The sequence below is a fragment of the Hydra vulgaris genome, chromosome 12 (genome assembly GCF_038396675.1).
Source record: "Hydra vulgaris chromosome 12, alternate assembly HydraT2T_AEP".
Taxonomy (NCBI): domain Eukaryota; kingdom Metazoa; phylum Cnidaria; class Hydrozoa; order Anthoathecata; family Hydridae; genus Hydra; species Hydra vulgaris.
In genome coordinates this window covers 12,820,154-12,832,136 of record NC_088931.1, presented here as the reverse complement: position 1 = coordinate 12,832,136, position 11,983 = coordinate 12,820,154, and the positions used below count along the sequence as shown (strand labels likewise).

General features: G+C 29.4%; 1 protein-coding gene across 1 annotated transcript in view; it reads left to right on the top strand.

Annotated features, from left to right (window-relative positions):
* Positions 1 to 1,327: 1,327 nt before the first annotated feature.
* The window catches only part of LOC100200963 (uncharacterized), a 29,464-nt gene continuing 18,808 nt past the window's right edge, over positions 1,328 to 11,983 (top strand). The window contains exon 1 of the mRNA XM_065812216.1: positions 1,328 to 3,973. Coding sequence (XP_065668288.1) covers positions 1,752 to 3,973 — 2,222 coding nt within the window. The 5' untranslated portion in view covers positions 1,328 to 1,751. The remainder of the gene's footprint in view (positions 3,974 to 11,983) is intronic.

The following is an 11,983-nucleotide window of genomic DNA, read 5'->3' as shown; positions in this document are numbered from 1 at the left end:
ATTTTAAAATATGTTAGGGGTCGTCCATAAAGTACGTACGCCAAAAATTTTGAAATTTGACCCCCCCCCTCCCCCCTGTTGCCATGCGTACTTTTATGTCCCCACCCCCCCTTAAAAGTACGTACGTTTCTCAAATACCCCCCCCCCCCTCAAATATCCCCCCCTCCCATCCCTCCTGTTTTTTTTTTTTGTTAATTAAAAAGTTTAATTAAAAAAAAAAAAGACGGAGGGTACCTTAGATACTTTATACTACCCCAAAGCTTTTTGCTTACGCATTTTAAAAACGTCTTTAAGTATAAATGCAAATAAGAATTTAAATAAATTTAAAATTTACATATGTAAGTGTGTATTTGGGCGAAAGGTTTATGCGGCGGCAATAGTAGTTGAGATCTAGGTTCGATTCTCGGTGAAATCTAGGAAAACTTTTTTTGTTTTTTTAACGAATCAAATGTAAATAAACTATACTTAAGGTGGACGTTTTTTTCAGGCACCCCTCTTTAGTAAGTAAAAAACGAGTCTAAGGTGAGATCAGTAATATTGAAAACAAAGGGTAAAACCCAGTGGGAGGGAGCAACAGCAAATTTTGTGCCCTTTTGCTATTTTAAGAAACTTTTTATTTTAGCAAAACCTAGCGGTCTTTGAGACGCCATTGACACGTTTTTTTTGGGGTGACTCCGTCCCATCAACCACGGCCCTCAGGTCTTACTCAGGGCCAGTATATAAGGGCAAGCATGTGTGCATAGGCCCCCTCAGGATTTTTTGATGTTTTGATTTTTGATGGTAGAACACTTTCACACAACGTGCAAACTTAAGTTTGTTAATATGCCAAATGAGGTGGCCTTGCAAAAAATTTGGATGGCGGAGGCCATCCAAATTTTTTTCCAAATCTAAAAGTTATAACCATGCAAAATTTACACCCCTCTCATTTTGGGGGTCGGGAGGGTAAGCGTTTTAAGGCTTTTTGTTCACAGGCCTCCGCCATCCCGATATTTTGCAAGGCCTCCTCATTTGGCATAGGTATAAACAAACTTAAGTTATGAGTTTGCACGATGTGTGAAAGTGTCCTATCTGGAACATCAAAAAATTCTGAGGGCGCCCATACATGTGTGTGCATAGAGGAAAACTATACCCTCTACTTCATATACCATACATCTTTTTATGTTGGCAAACTAGAATCTTTAGTCAGAATGTAACTTTTCTATTGATTAGCTGGTTAATTGTGATAAATTAGAAAATCGAAGTACGTACTTTTAAATTGAACCCTCCCCCCCCCCTCCCATACGCTTTTGTACGCTTTTTGAAGACCCCCCCCCCTCCCCCAATGAGCGTACGTACTTTATGGACGACCCCTTAGACGGTAGAAATAATTAAAAAAAAAGCGTAATAAAATATTAAATAAATATTAAATGGTTTTTAATGTAAGAGTTTCTATGACATTTTGCACGACTTTCGTAAAACTTAATATGGAAACCAATCTTTAATAATTGTGTAGTTACGAGAACTTATTGTGATTGGTTAAATGTCTTTGTTATGATAATATTTATGAAAAGTATTTATCTGTGTACTTATAATATCAATTACATAGTTCTACTGTTAAAATTAAACGAACTTGTTTAATTTTTTTGTAACAATTGAAATCATATTTAAAAAATCTGCTGAATCGTGCTCAATACCTTATAACTAAATTTTGCATCTACAATGACTTTAAATCAAATTTAAAATATTTCTTATTACTGATCAAAAATTTCGAAATGTCTGAAATAGTTGATTGTATCGCTTTTATTATCAGGAAAATATTCTGGTCAATGGCAGTTTTTTTACGTTTCATAGTCTTAAGGTTACTTGATTTACTTGGATTGGTACTGTGTTTACTAGCATGTTGCACAGTGTTTAGACTTCCATTTATGATTGCTCAATTAAAAGATTTGTCTAGTTTTTGGGAATGGAGACTTATGGGTCTAATTCAACTGCTAATATTTCTCATTGATGTCCCAGTTTTTATAATGGGTGTAGTTATATGTCTAACTCTTATAAGAGTCGTTCCTTGTGCAAAAGAACTTGCATCATATTGGAAATTTCAATGGAAACATTATGGTGTGTATTTTATTGGGTTTGAACCTTATGGTGTTGTTGTGAAACATTTTTTCATTCTTTTTATTGATGGATTTTGTGTACCTTCAGCTATTATTTGTTTGCTTTCATGGAGAAGTGTTATATTTATAAAAAAAGTTCTTGAGGCCAAAAGTGAATGGAAAAAACGAAAAACATGTTTTGTAGAGTTTCTGCAAGTACTAATAGACATTCCTTTATTATTATGCTTTATTCCTGTAATTTTTTCATGGAGGTTACCTTTTTTAATTACAAAAATAAAGAAAAAAATAAGTAAAGGAAAAACCTGGAATGATATAAGATTTTCCGGAATTTATCAGTTTTATTTCCTAATGCTGGATGTTCCTTGTTTAATTGTAATGTTATTAACTATTGTAACATGGAGATTTCCAATATTATTAAAGAAGTTGTCTAAAAGATTATCTAATAGAGGTAGCATTTATGATAAGAAGGTCCAATCTAAAATACGAAAAACACTTATTCTACAGTTTTTATATATATTCATAGACATTCCATGTATTATTGCAGCTGGGTTTGTGTTTGGTACAGTTATTCATGCAAAAAGCCTGTTTGTTATAATTAAAAATATATCATCATCACAATCAAATAAAAGTTTTACAAAGAAAGAGTTTTTATTAAGACAATCATGTCTTTATGAGTTTTTTATGGTTTTTGTTGATTTGATATGTTCTTTTTTAATGGTAATTGTTTGCTTAAGCATTTGGAGATCATATCCTTTATTTAAAGATATTAAAAAAATATATCTCAAGTTGTGTGAAAATTCTATAAACACAAAAGAAAATAAAGAAAGTAAACTAGCAATCAATGATGAAATTTTACATGAGTCATCAGGTTTTAGTAAAACTGTCCCAAGTCATACGGACAATCAAATAGTTTGTGAAGAAAAAGAGACGGAAAAGCTTAAAGATGAGAACAATGAAATTAAAAATAATAAAAAAACTTTAACTCATTCAAAGTTAAATTGGAAGCTAAGAAAGGCTATTTTAGTGCATTTTTTAATGCTTATAGTGGACATTCCTGCTATTCCACTTTGTTTGTTTTTGCTCTTTACATTTTTGAGAACATCTAAAGTTGTTTCATCACTTATTGCTGGACCATTTTTCCTTGTATTCTCTGTAACAGTATACTTCCAAACTTTACGTTTTTTTGTAGATTTGTTTTTTATTCTGCTTTTTTTTATTTTAGTATTTCTTAGACCTATACAAGCATGGGTTCACATCCTTGAAGATGAAGACCATAAAAAATATAGATTAACTTGTGAGTTTGTGCAATGGATTCCTGATATTATCTATAAAAGAAACATAGCTTATAACTTGACAAATGAAATTCTTTTATTGTCAATAAAAGAAGACTCAGATGATGCCAAATTAAAAGCTGCTTTAATCTCTCAAATGCATGTGTATATTGAATCAATAGAAAAACTTTTGACAAAGTTTACAAATAATGATATTGAAGATGAAGTTAAGTATCTGTTAGAGTGTCTTCATGTAATGGAAAAAAAACGTGTCCAAAAATTAGTTAGAAAATTTAATTTTGAAAAAAATTTTATGATTAGACCTAATGCTGAAGTCTATACTAAGAATAGATTAAAATGGGATAGTGAAATGGAAAAATATGAAAAAGAAGTTGAGCATTATTTTCAATTACTAATTAAATACAAGCCCCAAAAAATACCCTTGTATGAAACTAAATGTGGGCTATTTGTCAGAAGTAAAAAGGAAACTCGAAATGTTCTGATTAGATGTTTACCAAGAGGAAGATTTTTAGTGATTTTGGGAGCCTTGTTGTGCTGTTTACCTTTATATCGTGCTCCTTCTCTATTAAAGAAGCTGTTTATGAGATGGTAATTTATTTAGTTTTTGTTTTTTTTAATTTTGTTGATTTAATATGAAAAGTTTGATTTTTTTTTTAAATCTTAACATATTTGTGTTTTTTGTGCCCTTTATGTTACAGAATGCAAGAGAATATAAAATTCTGATAGCCCATAAGTTTATGTCTATAGTTTTTCTAATTTATAATTTTGATGTTTACTTTTGCTATTATAGTTTTATTTTGCAATTTATATTTAATTTAATTTTAGTTTTTTATATTTTTTTTTTATTTAATTGTTATATTTATGAAGTAAAAAAGTGAAAAATGTTTTTTATTTGACAAATTGAAAGCATGTTTTTATCAGGCAGAAAAAAATAAAATAAATTATTAACAGCGCTATCAATGTTTGATTGGAATAAGTTATATTGATTAGGGGTAACTTTGCATATGTATGTACAATCCTCAGAATAAGAAAAAATGAAGTCAGCAATAATTTGTTGACCTCAATTTTTTGAAGGTTGGCATCAGGTCGGCAAATAAATTTGATTCAAAGGTCTTACCATAAAACATAGAAACGAGGTCAGCAATTTTTTGCCGACCACAAACACTTTAAGACCAGCATGTGAGGTTGGCATTGCCAAATGCCTACTATTATTTTTTACAAAATCAATCTCCCTTCCCTTCCCCATAGTTAATTTGACATTTCTCTGTTATATGGCCTAATATTGATTTTTTAAACTTGAAAAATTCAATGTTTTTGTTAAAGAAATAAAGTTTTAGGAGAGACAAAGTACAAGAGGTAGTCAAACAATATACATACTTAGGGTGACCAGTTGTCCTGGTTTTCTGGGATTGTCTTGATTTTAGGTACACTGTCCCCGAGTCTCGAAAAAGGTCATTGAGACAGTCAATTGTCCCGGTTTTGAAACAGTCTTTGAAAAAAAAAAGAAAAAACATTTATTCAGTTTTATTCACTTAGATGTTAGCTGTATTGGTTAGTGTATTGGCCAGGATAACTTTACAAAAAGGCGTAAAAAACAAGTACAAAAAAAAAACCTGGATGTATAGAATTTAAGCAATGGAATTTTATAATTTCGAATTTTATTCGGATCGCATGTTCTACTTAAACTTTACAAAATCAGTGAAGGAAAAATTTTTTAATAAAAGACTTTACACTGTGTTCTGGCTGATATTAAAGATCATCTGAAATCATGAAGACATATTTCCAAAATATCAACTGGAAGTTGTTCAAAAAAAGTTAATTCTTTTTTTATTAAACCTAGCTCCAATGAAGAGTGTAAGATATATGCAATGGAATTAACTAACACATGTCACAAAGTCAAACATCATTATTCATTTCATAGTACAGATTGCAACAGTAAGTTAATAAAAGTTATGTATTCAGATTCAAAAATTAAATTTTCGGCAGCACAAACCAAAACTGATGCTTTAATTAAATCATTTATTGCTTTACATTTTCTTCAAAACAGTTGCTGAACAAAACAATTTTATTGGAATCGCAACAGATGCTAGTAATCACGGTTCTACTAAAGTACAATATCAAAGTATTTTGTCACATTCAAGTACACGTTAGTTTTCATTGCAACTTGCAGTAGAACAAATAAATATTAAATATTTTATTGTTATTAAATATATTGGGCTAAAATCACCTTTACTTTTAGAGAAAAAGCTCTAAAAACCATTTTAGCTTTTTTAAATCATCCTTTGTGTGAAGCTTACCTATTTTTTATTCACTGCCAACTACATGTATTTAAAAAAGGAATTAAAAGTATCCAATGAAACAAGATATGTTGCATTGAAGTTTATTCGGCATTGGAAGAGACACTAACAATTGTTAAAGAAAGGCAAGATGAACACTTTCTAACAGTTAATATAAAAAATGTCTTGAGATAACTAAAACATGAAATATCACAAGTTAATATGTCAAATTTATATCATGAAATTGACCATTTTTACTAAACTGCATATGATTATCTTTATATATATAAGGGAACGATTTCAAGCATAACTGTATTTTCATGGATGTTACTTTCAGAAGTACCTGCGTGAGAGAAAGTCGAAATTACTTGTAAGTTTCTCTAGGATAGAAGAGTTAAATTAAATGAGTAAGTAATTTCTCTTTAATCAAATGAGTATTGTAAAAAAAATTGAAAAATCAATGGAATGGAAAAAGTTGCAAATGCTTTTGTATAAAAAATGGGTTGACAAAACTTTGTGAAAACATTGAAGAGTATTTAGAAACTTTACGTATATGTCAGTTTATGTTTTCTATTCCGCCTCATAATGCCGATGTAGAGCGTATTTTCTTTCTAATGAATGCACAGTTATCTGATAAAAGAAATCCATTATCTACTGAAGTATCCTTACTATTAGTGTTTACGAGTTATGGTTATAACTGCCTGGAATTTTATAAATATGTTATTTTGGAAAAAGCATTCCTAAAGCAAGTTGGGTTAAGCGAAAAGTATGTTTGATGCAATAGGTCCACAATAATCCACTTACATTATATACAGTATTTGATTCGGCAAATAATATTTTATATGCCAGGCATACAATATATCACATGGCTAACATAGTATTTCATATGCCAGGTGTATAAGCTATCTTTTAATGCATAGTTCAACATAAATCATTTGAGTTATGAAACTTTTTAATAGAATCTTTTACATCTTTATGTAAGACTTTACCTTTATACAATGGAGAAATAGCTAACAATTTTTTTTTGTTAAAAATTGATCTTGCTGTCTTTGCATGGTATTCTGTAATTTTAAAGTTATTTTTTACTTCCGACATTGACCAACTTAGTGGTGCCAGTGTGAGAAGTTGAACAATAGTTCTATTGTCAGGATTTTCTCTTTTATCAAGCTTCTAATTTCATCAAAGTTTTAAGCTTTCTTTTTTATGCTATTTGTTTTATAACACATTTTCTCTTTCTGAAAATATATGTTTTGATGATTTTGAATGAGTTTTTAAAAGAGTTATATTCAAATTTTGGATATCTTTGATGATCTCCAATGATCTCCAGTCTTTTAACTTGAATGATAATATTACAAAATCTTTATTATCTTGTTCACCTTGACTTTGTTCCTCTTTTAGAAGATCTTTTGGCAATATTTTGTTTACAAAGTTTGCAGAGTTTCTTTCCATGAGCTATATTCAAGCTACTTCTAATCATGACTTGTGACTCTTTTATAATAACTACGATTTTCAATAAATAATTGAATTTCATAAAGCTTGTCCGCACAACCATGAATCACTGCTATATAGGATACATTTTCAAATACTTTTAGTAGGTCTTTCACATAATATTGTTAAGTTAGATGATTCAATGTTACAGCGTCAAGATATGATTATTTTTTCTTCATTACCTAATGTTTTAATAACATCTTGTTGACCTTTGCATACCTTTGATGTCAAAAGGCTAAAAAAACTCAGTAAAAAAAAAAAATAATGTAGAAATAGTTCAAACCTTTTTAGATTTCTTCTTTAGTATAATGTTTTGCACTTGTAGATATTGTTAATTTTTATTTATATGTATCAAATTGTTAGTTTGTTCTAATTCCAAAATATTTTCACTAACTAATATGGTTCTGATATTGAACTATATTTGCAAAAATTTAATGAACAAGTACACATCACTATCACACTTGGTCATTTTAATAAAAAAAACAAAGCAGGATGTGTTTAAGATTATAACTAACTAAAAATATTAAAATATACTAAAATAATAATATAAATAAAATAATTAAAATAAAAATTTAAACGGGGATTTTTTAAGATTCTCAAAGTTGGGTCATATAAACTAGTTGCTTTAATAGTTTTTAAGTGTGTTCCCTTCTTATTTCAGTATTTAAGTGTGTTCCCTTCTTATTTCAGTATTTAAGTGTGTTCCCTTCTTATTTCAGTATTTAAGTGCGTTCCCTTCTTATTTCAGTATTTAAGTGTGTTCCCTTCTTATTTCAGTATTTAAGTGTGTTCCCTTCTTATTTCAGTATTTAAGTGTGTTCCCTTCTTATTTCAGTATTTAAGTGTGTTCCCTTCTTATAACGGTATTTAAGTGTGTTCCCTTCTTATTTCAGTATTTAAGTGTGTTCCCTTCTTAGTACGGTATTTAATTGTGTTCCCTTCTTATTTCAGTATTTAAAGTACATTTATTGAATTCAGCATCAAAAAAGAATTATAAATGTTTCTTTTCATACTTTTCCCTTTTTCAAAATGTTATGAATACCTGGTCATTTTGGGAAATCAGGTCAATATTGAATTGAAATAACTTGAGAATCTTAACATTTTCAACCAAAATTTTTTGTGTGAACTTTTCTTTTTAACATGCAACAGCCTAAGAAGTTTGACAAAAATATGGGGAGGTTTAAAATTTCCTAAATTTTGGACAATTTGATGTGGAATAAATTCAACAAATACTGCCAGCTTTAAATTTTTTATTTCATAACTAGTGCAGAAATATTGCGGATATCTGACTTTTTTTTAAATCAAGGGTAACAAAACTACAATTGCTTGTTTTTGAGATTTATTTAGTATTTAGTCATTTTTAAATTAATCTCTTTTTATTTTTATCATTAGTTCTAGAAAGTGCGTGCTTGGCAAACATTTCATTTCTATCCTAATGTTTTTATCATTAGTTCTAGAAAGTGCGTGCTTGGCAAACATTTGATTTCATTTCCATCCTAATGTTTTTATCATTAGTTCTAGAAAGTGCATGCTTGGCAAACATTTGATTTCATTTCCATCCTAATGTTTTTATCATTAGTTCTAGAAAGTGCATGCTTGGCAAACATTTGATTTCATTTCCATTCTAATGTTTTTATCATTAGTTCTAGAAAGTGCATGCTTGGCAAACATTTGATTTCATTTCCATCCTAATGTTTTTATCATTAGTTCTAGAAAGTGCATGCTTGGCAAACATTTGATTTCATTTCCATCCTAATATTTTTATCATTAGTTCTAGAAAGTGCGTGCTTGGCAAACATTTAATTTCATTTCCATCCTAATGTTTTTTATTGAGTTGAAATCTGGACAGTTGATTGGGCACTCCAACACATTAATTCCTTTGTTAAAGAATCATGCTGGATTGTTTCAGTGTATGGCAACTGGCACTGTCTTGCATAAAGAAAGTTTTTGATAAATTACCAAAGAATTCAGAAGTTTTTTTTTAAAACACCTTATGTAGCATTCAGAGTTCCTTGCTTCATTTTTAGGAAGAAATTTAAGTGTTTCTCTCCTTATTTGCTACTAAAACAACCCCAAACTATTACATAAGTGTTCTACTTCACTGTTCTTTGGGTGTATTTGGGATTGAATTAGCCAGAATCATATGAGCAACTCACATTTGGCCTCTATTTATCTGTGAAAAATTGTTTTTATCTGACCACATGTGGTAGACCATTGTTTAATGCCCAATGCTTAAGCCCATAAGCAAATGCAATTATTTAACCAGAGGGGTTGTAAGCAAGAGTTTTTTTGCTGACATGCAACGTGATTAGCCTAGGTATTTTTTAAGTCTAAAAAGCAATGACCAGTGCTTTTTTTTTTAATTCTGCAGCAGTTAATCGGGGATTCTTTTAACTTCTTTTTTAATCAGTGCACCAGTGCTCTTAGTAGTTCATCTAGACTTGTATGCTTTTTATTTGAAGTAATTACTTTAAAAGGATGATTTTTATTATCAAAAAAAAAGAAGAAAACATGTAATATATTCCCCACAGAGCAGATGAACAACAGCCTCTTGTCAATTGATAACTTACATGAATTTACTTCATATAACCACAAAATTTTTGCACTAGCTTTATATAGAGTAACCAGCATTCAAACATACAAAAATATTTACTTTATTATTAGTCATATCAGTAATAGGGTCATTCCATGTCAAATCAACCTAAAAAAAATTTTGGACAACATGTCATCTCGGAATTTCATGATTTTTGGAATATAAGCTTAAATTAATGAAAGGAAACTTTTCTCCAAATTTAAATGTCTGACTCCAAATGGGTTCAAAGATATCGATACTCCGTTGCAAATATTTTTTTAATGTTTTTTTCAACGCCATTCATTTTTTAAGCTGATTGCATAACACAACTAGCTTATAAAATACTTGTTTAATAGTAGTAAACTTTTTTACCTAACTATATTTTAGGAGGAGAAATTTTTTAAAAGGAGGAACTTAAAAATGATGGCTAAAACTCTAAAAAATTAAGCTTCTCTATGAAAACTTAATTTCAAAATGGTGTAATACTTTTTGTAAGTTTTTTGATGCTTTATAATACTAAGCCCAACAAATCACAAAATAAACAATTGAAATAAATAAATTGAAATAAGAAAAATTAAAATAAGGCAATAAGAATTAACAATTTTTAACAGTTTCATTAAAATTTCTCTGGTTTAAAGTTTGCCCAGCTTTCTTTAATGCATTGGTGATCATTTTCTCTGATTTTGTGCTGTCTTCCTGTGACAGTTGTTCGAATATTAATCAATAACAATAAGTTTATTGATGGAACCCAGCACACATCATATCTAGAAAACCAACAACATGATCTTGAAGAGTAAAATGGATGCATGAATCTAACTTAAAAGTCTTTATTTTCAACATCAATATCTTCAACTAGTCTAATCCTTGGATTTTATCATATATCAAACATACAAACACTCCATTGGTTATATTAAACAAACATTCTTTAATAATCTCATAAGTTTGAAAGTTAAAAGCAAACGAATACTCTAATTGTTCAGAAATAACTTTAGTTCTAATTTTTGTGTTACTTTTCGAAATGAAATTGTGATAGCTGTGATGGCTGGTAATGTTTTTGAAGTTGCATATCTTTGCTGCATATCTTTGCTCTGTTGCACTTTGGATTATCATGTTTGACTCCTCAGATATTTAGTAAAAAGTAGTTCCTATGATTTCAAAATAAAACATTGCAGATGCTGTAAGTATATGATTTATTGTTTGTTCAATGAAGACTAGCAACTGAAGTTAGTCTTTTCACAGTCCCACCAATACCACCACAGGGTGATTTACCATGACTTGTTGCAAAGAAAGACGCTGCACATTTTATTACAAAATCTTGTTCACAGTGGCATATATTTATGAAGTGTTTGCAATTTTTAATTATGTTGATTGTTAACTTCATCACATAACATACCGTATCTTCATCATGCAGTAAATCATCTGAGATGAAACAAATTGAATCACATTTGAGGACATTATTAACTTCAAAATAAACTACTTTTGGATGCAATGTTGCTTAAGTTTTGTTCAAGTGAAAACTTTGTACTTTGTCTTGTACAACAAACTCATAATTTTCTAAGAAATCACAAATGACCTCAATACTATTTAACTAGTTTTTTAATTTAAAAAAAAAAAGCCGTAACTTTTTGTAATGAAAGAATGAACATTAAGTTTTTGTAACTTATTTATTAGAGTATTAATGAAGCTACTTGTGATTTCTGTTAGACTTACTAGGTTAGATCTGTCTGTTGTCTTCCATTGTTTGGAAGCTATACAATAGTTGTTATCTTCATCAATATTTTCTTGAGAGTAGAACTCTCAAGAAAATATTGATTTTCAAAATAATGTCTTAATATAGAATCTTCTGTACACAAAGAGCAACAATATATCATGCAATTCTTGTTAGCTCTACTACAAACAAACATATTAATAAGTTTATGATAATCCTTTTTAATTTAACTGCACTAATCATTAACTTAACATTTTGATGGTAGGTGCACACACATTGTATGCGTACGAGATACTCCTACTGTATTGCACCATTTTGGACGATGTGAGCAAAAACAATTAGAAAAACAAGTCTTTTTATCAGGTTTTAAACTTAGCATACACTTCTTTTAGATTTGAGAGAATCAAATGCATTTGCATATGAGGTTTTCGAGCCCTCAAAATCTTTTTTACTAGACATTTGTCTGTTATTTTTATACTTACAATAAAATTCAATGATTTTATCATTTTATAATTTGTTCAGTCTCTTGAGATATTTCTTTTCCTTTTTTTTTT